At 46.7% G+C, this 18,391-nt stretch overlaps 1 protein-coding gene across 3 annotated transcripts in view; it reads left to right on the plus strand.

Moving 5' to 3' along the window:
• The window catches only part of LOC102687316 (kirre like nephrin family adhesion molecule 3), a 186,896-nt gene that overhangs the window by 116,981 nt on the left and 51,524 nt on the right, over positions 1 to 18,391 (plus strand). For all 3 annotated transcript variants that reach the window (XM_015337526.2, XM_015337524.2, XM_015337525.2), the window contains 2 exons: positions 5,915 to 6,064; positions 10,895 to 11,044. In XM_015337526.2, the coding sequence (XP_015193012.1) occupies positions 5,926 to 6,064; positions 10,895 to 11,044 (289 nt within the window). In that variant the 5' untranslated portion in view covers positions 5,915 to 5,925. The remainder of the gene's footprint in view (positions 1 to 5,914; positions 6,065 to 10,894; positions 11,045 to 18,391) is intronic.

Below are 18,391 nucleotides of genomic sequence, written 5' to 3' on the forward strand. Positions count from 1 at the left end.
GTTTTATTAAAGAGACGGGCAGCTTCTTCTCCTCCCTGCATTGCCTGGCTAGATGTCCACAGCCCGTGCCGTTCCGAGGGAGAGCACGTCGGGGAGGGTGCTGGCGTCTGGGGCGATGAGTAGAACAGTTGTCGGGTTCAGGTGGCGCCGGCGTGCGATGGGGAGAGCGAAACTCGGGGTGAAAACGGACGGGGTTGTGGCCTGAGGAGCGAAGCGTGACTTTGGGACAGAGGCTGCAGCAGATGCCCGTGTCAGAGAGGGGTCACCACGCAGACGAGATGCAGTGGAGGAGGGGCGTTTATTTCAGGGGGGAAGACCATGGGAGGAGTTTAGGTTTCAAAACCTTCTTCTGAACTGGTGCCATCAGGGGTCGTAGGGGTTCTGCAAATCACAGAGACCAAGACGATTCATTTTGATTAATTAAAATTAATTAAAGCTCTTAATTGTTACTGTATTGTCTTATCCTTTATTGGTTGATAGCAGTCAGTTCTTTGTGCTTTCTGAGTCAATCATCTTGACAAATGGGATCGGACTGTTGAAACAGAAGCCATTTGTGCTGTTGGTCCTGATGAGGATGGAAACGCTGTGCTGGCGGTAAACAAGCAACAAGTTCTTGTGGTTCAATTTTAGTTTTGTCTTCCGGCATCATATAAGATTTTGATTGCAGAGGTTTTGTTTAATCATTACTGACAAAAACAAATAGAGAACAAGCTAATAACTCTCCCTCCTTAATTATCGTTAGCCCTATGGGATCCTGCGTTATGAGCAGTCTCTGTCCTGATTTAAATTGCACGGCTCCACTCTAAAAGTGCATGAATGGACAGGTCCCAGTTGCTGTATCTCTTACCAGACGCGAAGCCACCTTCACCTACTTGTGCTCATCAGTGTCCTGCAGCTGGGACAGGATATTCTTAAAGCAAATACTGCTGCACACTCTTCGGCAGCTGAAAACTAGCAGAAAAAAAAAAATCCAATCAGTCATCTATAATCTAAACACAATCACGTCCCCCACATCCACAGCATACTGGTAGGATAAAGATTATCCACAAACTAAGCCGGCTGCTCACAGTGCACACAAACATCACACGCGCGTGCACGCTCTGGCACAGTGGAAGATTGGAGAGATTCAGGTAATTACTAAACTAAACAGCTTACCCCCCTACAGACGCACACTCGACGAGTTGGCGCTATTAGATAAAGCACCTTCAGGTTATCTGAAATTACAAACAGAACCGGTGGTGTTCAGGTGCAGAATCATGTGTGCCTGATGAGTAGGCCTACTACATAGCTGCTTTATTTCAACCCAGCTCTCCAACCTTGCCCCCCGCCTCTCTCTCGAAGCATATTGCTTTGTCTAGACATTTTCAGGGACCATTCTCCTTTGCCATTAGTGAGGCTAATAAAGCGTTGTTAAAAGGGATTTCTGCAGATCAGCCTGCCAGCACCTGAGCTACAACAGAATCAACAATACCTGGTTTGCAGTCCCTGCTTGTATGGAGCCTGATGCTCTAAAGGAGATGTTTTGTTTTTGTTTGTTTTTTTCTCCTCCTTTCTCGTTTCCCAGCTGCATGGCTCGCCCGGTTGTTTTGTTCTGACTTCTGATCATCTGGTGTTATCGACCCATTCCTCATGGCTGACGGGAGGGAGGGGGGGGGGGACAAACCTGTTGTTTTCACTTGGTTGAGCGCAACGCTCTGATTCACTCGGGGCTGCGCCGGCGTGAGGAGGGGAGCGAGGGGGCCGGCGGGCCCTGCTGCCGACCGGGGCCTCACTGCCCCCCGGAGTGTGTGAGCGAGGCAGATGGGATGGGCGCGTGTGTGAACAGCCCCCGTGATCCAGCCGGGGCGCGTTCGCCAGCCCTTCTCCTGCCTCGGCATCGGAAGAAGTAACCCCCCCCCCCGAACAACACACACACGCTCCCCTGCGCGTGTCTGTCTCCTCGTATCCTACAAATGTCTGCCGCCATCTGAGAGGGTGAATCGCAGATGACTAAGCCCTGCTTGATTTGACTGGTCAGCTTTCCTTGGTGATGCAAGCGTTTGCACAGTCCTCTCGCTCTTGGGGGGGCAGCGAAAGCCATCTCTTCGGAGGTCTTTTGGGGTTTTCTTGTTCCTCGTTCCGAGCAACGAGTGGTAAAGGCGCGAGAACAGCCCACTAACGCCGTTGAGAGAAGCACACCGCTGGTTTGGAGCGCGGACCCGAGACGTCCGGAAGACCGCGGGATTGCGTTTGTGTGGTCCGTGCTTTTGATACAAGAACAAATAGTTCAGTAAGGCCACCTACTGTATCAAGAGTTTGTTTTCGTAACGTCCGTTCCAAATAAAACACGAAACAAACCAGGGCCGCTGCGCCGTCGGAGCCCGAGACCGTCGGCAAACGAGAGAGTCGGCGGGTTGTGGCAACGTGCAGCGCAGCGCTTGGCCCGGCCTCCCTCCTGGGCGGAGTCCCCCTCCGCTTGGGTCTCCCGGTGGGAGGAAATCCCTTCCTCGGGCAGAGGAGCGCGGGCCCGCGGAGATCCGGGAGTTCCGGTCCGTTTCCCCGTCTCTCCGGCGGTTCGCAGCGTGCGCTCGGCTGCGCCGCGGGTCTCCGTCTGAGAAATGAAATAGAGGAAGCTCCAGTCAGGGGAGGGTGCTGGCAAGGGGGACGCGCGGATATTTGTGTTCACAGATGAAGGGCTGGCTTTTGTTTTTTTTTTTTCTAATTAGCCGTTAGCGATAATCAAAATAATTACCCTAGGCTGTGTGGTAATAATTACAGGAGAGCGGGAGACCTGACGCGAGGGGAGGGCAGGCTGAAGCAGCACTAGAGAAAGTAATCATCATCTGTCTAATTTGTTACTGTGACAGCAGGGGGGCTGACATGAAGGGAGAGAAGGGTGTTTTTGAGGGGGGAGAAAGCAGGGGAAGTGTGTGAATGGGGGGGGGAGGGGGGGTGCTCATTCTGTGGATATCTGGGTGTCTTGAGCATTTAAGCACTCCAAGACAGGTGGAGCTTCTTGATCCCAGATTGTTTCTTTTTGGGGAAAACGCATATCCCTCGGCCCTGGTTTGCCGCTTGCGTATCTTCACAGTAACACCTCCTGGCGCACGGAGCCTTTGTTCTGCGAGGATCGTGTGGGTCTTTCTCGAGCGCACGTGCGTGTTTGTCTGGGAACAAGCGCGCACTCAAGACGAGGCCCTCTCGTGGGGTATCAACAAAGCGGACTGGGTAATACAGTAGTCGTACAAAACAACTTGATAGCTCCACAGAGCATTCCGGGAGAAACCAACAACGAGAAAGATAAATAGCACAATACGGGCTTAAAAATTCAGCTTGCGCATGGCGGAATGCTGATTTAATAATGGGCAAATGGAGATAATGTCAGAACTGAAAGGGAAATCTATATAAATCAATCCATACACTCTGCGTTCACCTTTCAACAAGCCATCAGTCAATTTGTGCAGGGTTTAGAGTATAGGGATGACTGATTTGTTCACTAATGTAATATTTCTACAAAACGGAAAAGCGCTGCATTGTAGTATTTTAAACAGCTCGGCTTATTATTTTTTTTTGTCTGAAAGAATAAACGCCGATGTATGCATGCTCTTAACTAAAAAGCTTTGAATAAATCAGAAGGTGAATTAAAATAAAGTGGTCGGGGTTTGAATTATTTAATCTCTGTCCTCAGAATTGCACATCCGTTATCTTGCAGTAAACAGAAAGTTGGTTGTCCGTGTTAGGATTTTCTTCCATTTAAGCATGTTAAAAATGAAGAAAAACACTCAGCATATTACCATATTCCACCTCCCATTAGTAGAAGCCATTTTTCAAGGGGCGTCTATGTTTCTGGCCGCTCCCTTTTATTAAGATATGAAAAGAACCACCGGTAATGGCAGCCATAGAAATGCTGGTCATTAAAATGCAGCAACGGACCAGAAATGGAAGGGACAGGCTCCGCGTGCCACTCAACAAGTGTGGATGCTGAGAACGCTTATTACAGTCGGTCCATAATAGTTCTTCAGGTCTAAGGGAACTTGGTAACTGCTGTCTAAAGAAAGAAGAATGAAAAAACGTTGTTGGCTGTACTGTAATCTTCTTACTTGCACCCTGCTTCCCATCCTTAAGGACCCCACAGTGCCTCCACCTATAGGACAGGACACTTCTCCCCACTGCTGGAGAACAGCGTCTGCCTGGGCAGCGCACAGCACGCCTCCGTACCGCTGGACGGGTGGGGAAGTGATAAATGGCTTCATCAGTCGAAGTCTAGGGGGATACTCCGGGAGGTCGAGTTGTACAAGCTCACTGTGTAATTTAGCCCCGGATAACAGCGACGTCTCGTCGGGAAGCGCGCCACCTCCCGCAGCGCAGGGCCACAGGTCAGCGCGCTGGAGGTGCTGGTTCGGGAGTTCTGGTCCGTGGAGAAGAACCAGCTCCTTTTCGGGGCTCTCCCAGCCCGGCACCAAGCAGGTGCGACCTTTCCCCTCGCTTTCTGAGGACTGGTAGGGGATGAGGTCAGGCTGCCGTCAGGCTGCCTGGGGATAACACTGCTGTTGAAAACCATACCGTGGAAATTCAGGAATGCAGTCGTTTTCTCCATTACCGTGCTCGTGCTCTGCGTATCACAGTAAAGATACGCACAGTGTTGGGAATAAAGCATCAGCCTTCATGGCTTTATATTTGAAAGCATTTGTATTGTTTTTTTTTTTTACCTAGACAAGGGACTTCAATTAGGCTGTTTTTTTTTTTATTTCGTGCGGGAGAGATTATTTACCCGCTTCAGCGTGGAAAAGCTTTTACCACTGCTGGTGTCCATGTCGCTAACACTTCTGCCTAAGAGCCCCCTTCCAATAAGTTTCATCAGCAGGCACTCAGAGCCCCCGCACTTAGAGGGGTCTGCCGCCGCCATCACCCCCCCCCCAGTGGCATCACGTTTTCTGCCTCGGCACAGCTGCTCTGCATCAGCACATTGTTGGGGGGGGGGGATCTATTGATGTGTATGCGCTGGGGGGTGTGAGGAGACAGACGGATTAGCCTCACACTCAGGTCAGCAGCTCTAGTCTCAAGCCGCAGTGTGCCTCAGACCTGAGAAGTAAAGAGAAACGCACCTTTTCAGAAGCAAAACCATAGTTTGACAGAAATGTCTGTCTGTTTCCAGTCCTTTATGTGTCCTGTCTGCTGTTGAGATGGAGATGGAAAGTGCTATTCCTTTAGCTTCCCATCACGGAATTGTTAAAGGTTCCATGCTTTTAGTGTTGATCTGAAAGAAAGGATTGTGATCTTCAGCATGGGAGCTGTATTGGAAGTATACTGTTTGTATGGCAACCTCAGCCCGATGAAATGTGTGCGTGTGTGATCTTGTATGTAGATGCAATTAACCTGTATGTCAGCGGCTAGCATTGCTGCCTCACAGTACTGGGACTCCGAGTTCAACTCCTACTCTGGGATGCTGTCTTTGTGGAGTTTGCTCATTGTCCTGCGTTTGCATGGGTTTCCTCTGATTGCTCTGGAGACTTGCTGGTAGGTTAATAGGCTTCTTGGAAAACTGGCCCTGGTGTGAGTGTATGCCATCTTCATGGACTGGCACTCCAAGCAGGGTGTACCCTGCCTTGTGCCCGTTGCCTGCCAGTTTGGGCTCCGGCACCCCTGTGACCTTGGATTGGAAGCAGCAGTGGGAAAATGGCCCGATCATGACATTTCATGATTTTGAGCGGTTGAGCAAAGAATTTGCAGGCTTCTAGTTCTGACAAAGAAACCGCACAACGCGTAGCTAAGCTCAAGAGTTACTGGGTGGGGGTGGGGGGTGGTCTCCATCTGTCGGCCGTGGTTTTAGGAGGTGTCGACGAGATCTGCCCCTCTGCTCGGAGGTCCTGCAAGGTGCGCATGGCCCACGCCTGTGTCCCTGACAGGCCCCTCTGCTCTCCTCCCTCTCTTTCAGGAGTGCTCGCCATGTTTGCCCAGCAGCCGCAGGACCTGGTGGTCGTCGCCGGGCAGCCGGTGACCCTGCACTGTGCCATCCCCGGTTACCATGGCATCGTGCTCTGGATCAAGGACGGCCTCGCGCTGGGGGTGGGCAGGGACCTGTCAGGTGAGCTGCTTCCTCTCCCTTCCGCCTGTCCTCGCCTTAGACAAAGGGGGTCTGCAAAGCCTTGCCCTCTTCTCCTTGACTTTTAGAATCCATGTAAAGAAGAAAAAAAAGCAGCAAACAGTCATAAAGCAGCAAGAGCCCGTGACATTTATATTGCCAGGGTGATCAAATCACAATTGGCACCACTAATGCAGTTTGATTGACTTGCAGAGTCCAGTCGGGATGAGAGGGTTTTCAAAAGCGTTTGCTTGAAGGGGTTATAAAGCATCTAAGCTGAAAACCAGGTTCTTACTCATTGCAGCAAACATCAAGCAGGACATGTGCCACCTCTGTTGCAAAGGGATGCATCGACACAACACATTTTCAAGTTTTAAGGGGCTTTTAGAGAGTAAATAGATTTGAAATGAAAGCTTCAAACTATGCTGCTCATATAATTACCTTGATTGTTTAATTTGGACTAGCACTTGCTGCTGTGCTGTCAGTGCTGTAGCCCACAGATTCCCCCAGATAGTGGCATCTAATCCATATTCATAGAGCATGATAAATATCTGTATAAAGCATCTCTGTCTTTTATCACCCAAGCACATAAATATTTACTGCGTTTTAAACTAGTAGCTGTGCAAAAAATAAACACAGATTTGAAAGCTGACGTGATTTAATTTGAACATCTGTTGCCCTGAACTGACGGTAAAAGTGCATTTTGAATGTCTTTGTTTTTCCCCCCCATGTGAGCATTACAATGGCAGAAACAAGAGGTTTCCATCTTGGGGGGAGGGCAGGGGGGGGTGGGAGTTGGTGAATTAGTCATTACAAAATCCATTAACCCCCCCCCTCCCCCGGTGTGAGAGTTAACCATTGCAATGTCGTCGTGACAGGGGGAGTAGAATGAGCGCGTGCCGGGGGTGGGATCTCTGGGGAGCAGGGAGTGTGGCCCCCGGTCTGAACCGTTTTCCCCCTTTTGCATCGGTGTCCTTAAAAATCCATCCTGGAGAGCTGGGGGAGAGGGCGGCGCTGCTCCCCCGAGCCCACGGTGCCACGCTCTGCTTCTCCTGCGCAACACGTCCTCTTGGATAGCTGCACTCTAATTAGGCCTCTGAGGGCGCTGGCGTCCCATTAAAGCCGTTCGATCACCCTGCCAGCATCCATCAGGCCAAGCGAGACGCTGAACCGCGGCCCGCTAATAGCAGTAAACACTCCTGAATGTCTGGCCCGCGTGACGTTTAAACACACTCCTCGGTGGTAAAGCGAGTGGCGTGTGTAAGGGCGGTGTGTGTGTGTTTGTGTGTGTGTGTTTGTTGGTGCTCACATGGTGCTTCTGCTTCTCCGAATGAAACATCGGGCATGAGGCGAGCTTTTGCAGGCTTTCATTCGTCACCTGCCGTATCTGTATGTACGGCTTCTGGCGCTGTCACAGCAGTGTGATACAAAGAGTCAAAGTTAGAATTGTTGTAAGAATAATCTTTACAGTTAGTGCTGTATTTCCTGGTTTCTTGCTTTAGTACTTTTAATATACCATGTTTTATGAACGAATTGCACAAATGGCGAATAAACGCCTTTCTGATATTACTGTATATGGAGGGAACAAATCTGTGTAAGAAAATTAAAAGTCACTGCAGCTGCAGGGGATGTCGGAAGTTAAATACTGGTGAGGTTGGGGTATGGGCCGTTTCCAGAAACAAAATGTAAAATGTAGATTTTAACTTTTAGCCCATCGGAATACCATAAACTAAATAACACAGCCCATTTTATGTCATGTTCCCTTAGTGGCAAGCTGATGCAAGTACCCGTTCCATTGCACGCTCTGAAATCCCGGTTGTGTGTTTTCACGCGAGTCTGCAGCCTGAGTCCTAAGTCTCTGTTTCTGTACGAGTGGCCGGCAGGTTTGCTTGGCCCTGGTGAAGACGCTAATGAGTGGCAGAGAAAATGCCACTTTCACAGCACCCCTGTATAAAACAGCGCACTGATAATTGACATTCAGTTCCATTCCCTGACACTGGTCTTCCACCCACTTTAGCATCCTAGAGTTAAGTACCACTCCTGACAGCCTTTCTTCCCATTTCTCTCCACTGACGTGTCAGTAGGATGCCTGCACTTTTCTACGGTGGAATAAATCACTGTCCGTGATACTATTCAATACCATTTCCATGCTATTGATCCACCATAACGACTAATCCATTCATCCTTTGATGGATTCATTACCTTTAATGGGACCATTTTACATCATTTGCTCCCAGTGACATACGGTGTCTTTAGGAATTCATTAAGGTCCAAAGGGGTTTTATTTAATACCTCCTGGAGCTCCAGCTCTCCCGCGCAAAGCTTGCATTTGTGTTGACTATTTCTCCGAGACTCAATCCCCCGCCTCTTGTGTCGTGTTGAAGTATTGGTTTCTGTTCATTATTCTTCCAGCAAAGAGCTCAGCGTTCCACTGGGTCGACTTGCAAATTAAACATGTTAATAGTTAGAGAAACTGGCTTAATTGACATACTGTATATAGTTGCAAAATTACTCTCCAGGTCTTGGAGTCCGTCTTAGAAATAGTGTGATGTCAGCATGTATTTTTTTATTTGTCCATTCGTTTCGAATACTACATGGGTTGAGAATAAGAATGTGAGAATTATGTTGTATATAAGGGAACAAAGATGTTTCTGTTTTTGAAGTTAATCACACTTCTGTGCTTATTTATTTTAAAGGCCCTGCATTTCAACCTCATGCTTTGACATATTGATCGTTTACTGAATTGGAAATTGCAATGATTTACTAGAGACTTTCTGTATAAAACTCTACAGAATGGCTTGAATTGATATGCTGAGAGTACTATTACAATACATGTGTCTGGGCTTTGAGGGCATTCTGAATGCTAATGGTTGAATGACCAATGGTGTGCTTGTTTTCCGTTAGGTTTAGCTGCACAGAGTGGATTCTTAGTGTTAATAGGCTCCCCTCTAATGTAAAACGAACTGGGCCCCAGCTGGGTATCAATGGTTATAGATGGTGCAGAGAGAGAATTGATCTCTCAGTGGCAAAATAAACCATGGCATTTTATACAAAATCAATGTTCATTAATGTTATTTACTGCGTGCAGTTATGTTTGATCTTTCCTTTCTTTAACCAAAGTCTGACCTTTCAGAACCTGTGTGCAATTCAATCAAGCAAAAGCATTTTTAATGACTTACTCCACCTCCTCCCAATACTCTATATATTGGAAATTTAATCTGAATAAGATACTGAAGAAGAGATCTCCTCGTTTCTCCATCTGTTTTCCCCAGAGCATTTAATGAGATAAACGAGGAGCCTCAGGGGACATGTTTACAGATTTTCCCAGTTTTTTTTTTCCATTTTGCTATTCATTTTTTCCACGTTACCTTAAAACAAAATTAAAAGCACTTTGTAGAGAAATGAAATATTGAGTGCTGTTATGGGCAGTAATCCTTCCCTCAATGGGCAGATGAGTGGTACTTCATGGCCTATTAAAAGTGAATAGGATTCAATGATGCCATGGACGCTAATTGAAGTTCTGGAACGCTCTGGCCTAATGGGTGGACTAGAGAACATAAAAGCAATTGAACACAGGCTGAATCTATAAAGATAATTCAGGTAGACATCAGTCTTTAAGGCTTTTTGATCACAGTGGGAAAAAAAAAAACATCTCTTGAGGGTATATTGACTTGTTTGGTAAGTACGTTTGGCCGAGTGGAACAGTATACCCATACAAGAGGAGAGCAGAGAGTATTCGGATCTAAAACAACTCTTTCTGAATGGTCATGAATACTGGACATAGTGGGCACAGGTAGGAGTTTATTAAGTGCTATTTTTATATTTTAGAATAACAATGTAATATATTTAATATAATTTATTATATACTGAATATTTTTATTATATTATTTAAAATTACTTGTAAATACTATACTTTATCTTAAGTCATCTGTATCCTACTGTGCAAAGTCTTAGAAAGAAACAGTATTGGTTCAGAGAGTTGATGGACTTGCTGTGAGTTGAAAGTTGATGGGATGCATTGAATGTCCTGAACATGTACATGTTTCAATTGTAAAACATCATGTTAAAGAAGTCACTTAGCCTGGAAAGCACTGCTGAAGTCAAAATCACATCACCTTGGAAAGTATGAAAATTCTCCGACGTGGAGGTGGAGAGCTTGGAACGTCGGCAGGAAAGGAAATGTCCCGCCTGCTCACGCCAGCGACGCACAACTTCTGCTAACCAGAATTGGCCAGGCTTCAGAGCCTGGGTGTTTTAGTCAAGCAGTAAAGCAGACAGCCCTTCTGAAAGCACCACTCTGTGTTATTAAACTGTAAATCATGTGCTATTGTATTACCAACACCCATTTGAAGCATTCCTGTCTCATTCGGTTGTAGCAGTAATGAAATTACTGCCTTTTTTTGTGGCTACAAGTAAAGGTTTGTTACCAAGCTAATATTGTTTATAGCTTCTTTCTCACCCTCTTTAACGTCATTCTGTCTACATTATTTATTTAGCCAGTTTTTGTTGTTTATACCCCCGGAGTGTAATTTATCGTTCGCTGCTAATTTAAATATAAAATCCTGCAACAGGCGTGTCAGTGGCACAATAGTCCAGGGGAGTTTTGCGGTTTTTAGTTCCTGCCCTTCCCTTCCTCTAACATCTGTGGAAGACACAGGGCTGCATGCTGATACCAGTCCTGCTCGGCAGTGCCTTCCTCCAGCGCAGGGGACCATTGAGGAGACTCGGGTCTCCTGAGTGGCTGCAGAGAGGCTCTAGGCGCGCGCAAATTTTCCAGTGTGGGTGCCGGCGGAACCGAAGGGCTGATGGCGACTCCTCTCCCACCTGTCCTAGGGTATCCGCGGTACTCCGTCGTGGGCGACCACAGCGCCGGGGAGCACCACCTGCGCATCCAGAGGGCGGAGCTGATGGACGACGCCGTGTTCGAGTGCCAGGCCATCCAGGCAGCCATGAGGTCGCGCCCCGCCAGGCTGACGGTGCTGGGTAAGTCTCCCGCCGTAGGGCCGCCCGACCTGGCCGTCCTCGTTGATCTTGCGGTGCGCGTCCGTCCGCGTTGAACGGCCGCACCGTGCCGGTGCCAGGACCCTGTCGGTCACGAACGCTGATTTTCTGAAAAATGGAAACGTCATGATAAATTCCACAAGGAAGTGTGACTTTTAACAGCTGGCGTGCGTTTGTGGTCCTTTAAAACAACTTGCATGTCTTAACAGTCGCACAAAACCCTCCCCAGCAGCGCTGGTACTGCATGGACGAAGACTCTAAGGTCTCCAAGCCTTGTTTCCATGCCTAGGGTAACAAGAAAGGGTAAAACCAGCTTTACAGGGTGGAATGGTGCTCCAACTCACAAAACCCTTTTCCAATCAAAACCCATTTACAGCCTTTTAACAATAAATGAAGCTGCATTGCGACGTCTGTGAATTGTTTTTGTGGCGACCCACTGCATTATAACGATTTCCTCATTGTTGTCTGTCAATCAGATGTTATAACCGCAGGTCATTCTTAGCCTTTCAATACCCCCTCGAGTGCTTGTTAGCAACTTCTGTCACATGAGATGTTCATCCGAAATCTGCCTTTATAATAAAGCTCTGATAAAGTTGTTTCCTGTGTATTTTTCTTAATCAAACATGACTGTTTATTGGTTTTGCCGAAGACAGCTGATTATTCCCCTGAAACATCCGGGGGAGTGGGGTAATAAAAAGGGAAGACGCAGTTGGTATCATTCTTCCCCGTTTCCACATCTTGCTTCCACTTTTCTGTGTTTTGGCCCTTCTCCTTGCTCCCCTCTCCTCCCCTCTGCCTTCACTTCTCTCCCTTCACCCCTCTCCCCTCTCTCCTCTCTCCTCTATCCTCTCTCCTCTCTCCTCTCTCCTCTCTCCTCTCTCCCCTCACTCCTCTCTCCTCTCTCCCATCATTCCTCTCTCTTTCCTCTACCCTCTATCCCTTCTTTCCTCTCTCCTCGCTCCCCTCTCCCCTCTCTCCTCTCTCCTCTCCTCTCTCCCCTCTCCCCTCACTCCTCTCCCCTCACTCCTCTCCCCTCTCCCCTCTCTCCTCTCTCCTCGCTCCCCTCTCCCCTCTCGCTCCTCTCCCCTCTCCCCTCTCCCCTCTCCCCTCTCTCCTCTCTCCCCTCACTCCTCTCCCCTCACTCCCCTCACTCCTCTCCCCTCACTCCTCTCCCCTCTCTCCCCTCTCCCCTCTCCCCTCTCCCCTCACTCCTCTCCCCTCTCCCCTCACTCCTCTCCTCTCTCCCCTCACTCCTCTCCCCTCACTCCTCTCCCCTCTCCCCTCTCCCCTCTCTCCTCGCTCCTCTCCAGCTGTGGCGGGAAGGCGGGGGGTGACGTGAGTGGGGGCGAGTGTGAGCGAGCTGGAGCGTGGCATTGCTGCGTCAAGGGGCTGTGCTGCGTTATTGATCTCCCCTAATGAAAAGTGAAGCTAATGATCTGTAAGGTGGGGAAGCAGCAGACGGGGAGAAAAAGAGAAGACAAATTAGAACCCAACATCTTTCATTGCGAAACGCTTCTTGGAAATGATAATTAATTGATAATCTTTTTTGTATTTTTAAAGATTGGAGAATGGAGATTTTATTTTTTCGTTTTCCTCCCTTGTTTCCTTTTCCAGGGTTCCAGTACCTGGATTCAAAATAAGAAAATATCCTAGTCTTGGAAATTGCACTTTACGAGGGGCAATTCATTGTAAAATGTTGGACATAACTTTTAATTTTGTTTACTGTGTTGTTTGTTCTTATTCGAAGGTAGCAATCCATTACTTACGTTTAGAAATAAATTGACTCCCGTATCACAGCTGACATGGCGCAGGTTGATATGCAAAAGGCATTCTGTGGCGATTACAATTATTCATTTACCTGTTTATTTTAAACCTAAAGGGCTTTTTTATCTAAGTGAATTAATAGGTGATGTGTCAGTTCATTACTTTCCTCTCTGCTAACTGCATTAGTTACACTCATCTACAGCCCCTATCCAGCCATTTAAGAGCAAGCAGAGAGGTCTGTTGCTGATGTTCCATTAAAATGATTAATTATCAATAACTACAGGACAATTTGTTTTTATTTTTCGTTCCTGTTGGGGGGAAGACAAATTGCGGTCTTCCTAAGATACCATTATCTCCGCATTTAATCTCGGGCTAACTGGCTTACTTCTGAAACGGGAGACAGATCAGCACACTGATGGGAGCAGCAAGGTAGTAAAGGCGGAGAGTCTCGGTCGCCCCTGGACCGCCTCACCCCACTGTGGGGACATCGTGCCGGACAGGCAGCTCCGTCAGCACTGCCAAGACACTGCCGACTCTTGAGACATCCTGCTTGTCCTCTACAGATCCCGTCTGCTCGCACGCTTTTTTTAAAAACATTGTTTATTAAGGATTGTCTTGCAAAACAAAGCAATAAAGGAAAAGGACGGGGCAATTCACAACGATGACAGGCACGTCCTCGCTCACTCCCTCGGCACTAGCTGCAGTCAATACCTCTCAGATCCTTGGCGATTTGCAGTGAGGAAAGATAAGTAAATAAGAGAAGGTAACAATAAAGAGTATGTATTTTACATATAAATAGACCTCCGATTTAACACAAGCGTGTACATGATGCATTGCGCAGTACCTTATAGAGGGGTACATAATGCTTCGCACGTGGAGGTTCCCATGGGGAATTAGAAGGTTCTTCACAGGAGCAGTTGCTCCTGCTAAGCGGCACTTTGTGTTGTTGTATTTTTATTGTCTCCTTTGTAGTTTTTCAGGGAAATAACATCTGTTGCTGCGGTGGCTTTGGTATGAGTTCTGCCCCAGTCCCCCTCCGCCCTCCCCCCGTGCCCCCAATTCCTACATCACATCCTTTCTCGCAAGGCCGGGCACCCCCCAGCGCACACCGTGCCGAGATCCGGCCCCAGTGGTGTGGGCCGACAGTCTCCTTCCACTCGCTCGTGTTCCTGTTGCGTCTTCGCCGGGATTCACTCCAGGCCGCGCGGCCATTCAATCCGGCAGCTATAGAATATTGTTTAGGATCCAATAGGTTTTAAGTGCCCCAGAAAAAAACAACACTCATTGTTTCCTCTGAACTTTTAGTAAATCCGTGCGAGGTGTAAAGCTAATCACACCGCACACTCAGAATGAGGTGCTATACACAATACTTTAGGTAGCCTGGTCTGCCTTTTACTTAAACTAGGTAAGTAAATGGGGCTTTCTATTATCAGGGCTGACCTACTGTCGCTTCACAGCGGACAGTAGCTTAAGAGCCTTTACCGTACGTGAGTGCGCTGCAGAAGAGTCATGTGAATATCATTTAACAGAAGGAGGAGCAAGAGTAACTCGGGAGCCGAATTTAAACCTGAAAGCCTACCCACGCTGCCTCTCGTAGAAAGGATGGAGCCATACTCTTGATGGAGCCATACTCTTAGGGTGGCCTCCTGACCTTCGAACCCCACCGAGTTTAGTAGCAAAGAGCAGGAGCCTCCTCAGCCCCAGCTGCTGAATGAAACATGAGCTCCAAGAGTATGCGGGTACAAGAGGAGACCCCAGAGGCTAATTATATGCCTGGAAATCCCCTTAAGTGAGGTAGAAAGGCTGCACACTTCCCTGCAGGTCCAGGTGGTTTGTTACAGAGAAATGGCTTTGAAAAGGTCACCCCTGGATTTTAATGGACCTGGGACTACTTTGGTTTATTAAGGTTTAAGGTTTATTTTTTTCCCCACTTTCCAATATTCTTAACATTTACCTTGAACACGGGGCACCCGCTGTTCCTACAGCAGACCCTGTCTCTGCAGATACAGCTTCTATTGATCTTCCTTGTTTGATATTCGACGAGTTATTAAGCACACGTGCAGGGTTGCTATTCTTTTAATAATTTGCTGCACTTTGCAAGCCTAGCAGGTTTTTTTTGTTAATACCCACCATACCCTGGTGGTACTGACATACACCGAGGTGAAAGTTTGCTTTAAAGAAGTGCTCAAGAAGGATCATAGTACATACTGCACCTGATTGTTTCTCTGTAAGTGAAGATTCAGAATCAGTCAATAAGAAATATTTTTGTTATTAGATAGTTGGAAAGCATTGAAAAGTATGTCTGTTTTTCTTTCAAGATCAGCTTTTGCCTTAAAGTAAAAACGAAATTAGTAAATGAGGACCAGGGAGGGTTTAGCTTGAGGTTTCTTGCATAAAGGTTTAAAATACAGACCTGTTTTTCTTTATCAGTCCAATATTTTTTTATAAACCTCACTCGTGGTTTGCTTTTTCCCCCGTTTCCACAAGTGCATTTGTTAGAAAAGTTTAGAAAAGAGCTCCTGAGCTTGATGTCTTTTATTTTAGGAAAATGGTAATGTTTCAGGCATCCATTTTCAGTAACTGCTTTATCTTTAGAGGGTCCTAGTGAAGCTTAAGCTTAACCTGGCAGGCTCAGGGCCTAAGGCAGCTAGATTCTCTGTACTGGACGGCAGTCCATCGCATGGGTAGGCATTCACTCACGTCTGCATGCGGGGAGTCACTTAGAGGTGCCGATTAACCAGGACAGCATGTCTTTGCACCTGGAGCAGCTGGAGAAAACCCACCTGGACACTGCGAGAACATGCAGAGTTCACTCAGAAGGTGCCCCAGGCCGAAAGCAAACCCAGGACCCCAAAGCTCCGAAGCAGCTGCGCTAGATTCCCTGCCAGCGTGCTGCCCTGATTATAACGGTCCGTTTGAAATCATCTCTAAGCTTTAAAGTTCTGATCTTTTCAACAGTCAAGTTCATTCAGTTTATCATGAGCTCTGTGGCTTTTCTCCACGAAGGCGAAGGTCGCAATAGCAGGTTCTGTATTTTAAAAACGCAGAGCAAAAGACAGCGCTTCATTTCCTTGAGAATCTTTATTGGAAGGGTATTTTATTGTGCGAAGGTGTGTTTATCCTTAGGCACATTTCATTCCGAAGTTTCTTCATTGTGTACAGTGTAAGCTCCCCTACTCAAGAAACAGAAACCAAATGAAATGAGTTGGTTTCACTGCCACAGACAAATATTGATAGCAGTTGTATACAGGGCACCCACACGATGCGGTTTTTTCTTCTGTTGCTCAGGTGATTGATGGGCTCTCTGATACAACATGCCATTATTTTTATCACATGCTGCCGCACGCTTTCCGCGCAACAAATGTCTACTCCTTCTTTAATTTGGTAATACCGCAGTGCTTTTCCGAAGACTAAATGCTGTCTTTAAAAAGTCTGTGCAGGTTGGCAGCTGCTGTCCTCTGAAAATTGAAAAATGGTTTGATACTGTTTCAGGCCAGTCAGAGCACTTGCTCGAGTCTGAAAAATAATTTTCTCCTAAGTATCTTTAAACCTCTCTGTCTTTCACTGGAGCCAAGATCTTATCAGTTGAAAATGAAATCTTTTACTCTTTTCAGAGCCCCTTATTTGAGTTATACTATCACTTGAAGGACGCCTTCGAGTTCCTTAAATGAAGCTTCTTGCTGATGCAAGAATCAAGGATAAAGAGTTTTGACCGTGAGCCTGAAACAATAGCGAGTGATTGCATTTGAGATTTGAGATGGGAGCCAAACTTCACAAGATTTTTTTGTACTTATTACTTTCAGGAAATTCTGCCATCAGGGAGGTTTGTTTTTTTTTTTTTTTAATCTGCACGAATACCCAAAAAGATGTGGAAATAAAAAAAAAAGTGAACTACAGGTCTTTGATAAGAGTGAGAGGCTTTTTTTGAGGTGAGATTAGCTACCAGAAACTTCACTCTCTTCTGAGTGTTTTACCATTTGTGCATCAACCAAAATAAATTACGTACTATGACAAACTCCGCATTTGGCCAGAGAGGTCCCAGGGATCTTAATTAACACACAATCTCAGCGTGGGTGGCAGAGTAAATTACATTGGACCTTATTCTACAGCTGTTCCAGGTTTTATCACCAAATAAGAAGCCTCTGTCAAACTCTACTCCTTTCACCATTTTCAAGCTCTGCCACTAAATTAAACCCATGTGAGAATGTGGAATTCAACCATTCACTGCTAATCTCATGACATAACACCCAGTGAGCCTATTTACAGGTGTTAGAGGCTTTCTGTGACTCCTAGTTGCAGGTTCTTTTTAAAATATTTTTAATACGCAGTTGTAGAATGGCCTTTTAGACTGCACTAGCACGAACAAGTGGTCAAAGAGCTGCAGCAACTGCTTCTCACAGCAGATAAATGGTGTCTTCCCCAGTTGCTGATCTGAACCTCTCCGGTAAGAGAAAGCACAGCACGTCAGTTACGGTGTTGGTTGACAGTGTCAGTCCAACACAGTTTGGTAGCCTCGTACTGGAACTTATTAGCATGTTTTGATTTTTCGTATAGTTTTAGGAAAAATAGAATACATTGTTTCTCTTATTTGGTCATTTCTTTTTACTTTATGTAGTTTGCGATCTGAAACAGGATCCATTGTGAGGTATTTTGGGTGTTTTCTCTCATGTGAAGAATAGATCCTTGGAATTGATTTGTGCTAGACTATACTGTAGGTCTGTACAGGTGTCTCGGATAAATTTGTATTTACTGTAGAAGCAAACGTGAGGAACACCAATAAAATTAACAAGACATCCATCCTCCACGGAGAACGGTTCGGAGCTCCAGCAGGTGCATCCTGACAGTGTTGAAAGTCTCTTGTCTCAGCCCTTTGCACATCTTTTCGGGATCCATCTGTCATGATAGGGGAGGTGGCAGCAGTGCCCTCGCGGGTGATGATGATAATAATAATAATAATAATAATAATAATAATTGCTTGAACTTACAGTATATAGCGCTTTTCTGGACACTCCACTCAAATTGGCTGTAAGGTGGTTGGTGTGGATTGGTTGGGCAGGGTTTCTTGAGGAGGGCGACGTGGCATCGGGGGGGTGGGCGGGGGGCAGCGCCATCGTCACCCCTCCCCCTTTCTGAAAAGTTCTCTCATTCATCGCAAATTTGCAAGGCGGCGGTTGCCAGCCTGCGTTAATGATCACACCAGCAATTGCATTAGCAATCTCATCCTCCACATTTTTCCAGTTACTATGACACCTCGCATTATATTGTAATGCTGGTCTAATTACAGGTCGTGGAATAAGTCTCGGTAAGGTTGCCCTGTTTTTCTTCTTTGCTGTTTCTCTTCATAGCATTCCTGACCTCACGACATACATAGTAGGAATGCTAGATAACAGCAAGCAACATGTAATCACATTTGTTGAATGCTACTTAAATTTCTAAGTTTTAATTGCTTCGCACGGTTTTAAGGTCAAGCAGCTCAGATGTCTTTTTTTAGATCTTTACGTTCCTGTCATGCGATCTGAACTCTTTTTAAAGGAAATGTCCGTTTCTGGCTGACGGAACTGGGCA

Source organism: Lepisosteus oculatus, chromosome 23, assembly GCF_040954835.1.
Source record: "Lepisosteus oculatus isolate fLepOcu1 chromosome 23, fLepOcu1.hap2, whole genome shotgun sequence".
NCBI classification, from domain to species: domain Eukaryota; kingdom Metazoa; phylum Chordata; class Actinopteri; order Semionotiformes; family Lepisosteidae; genus Lepisosteus; species Lepisosteus oculatus.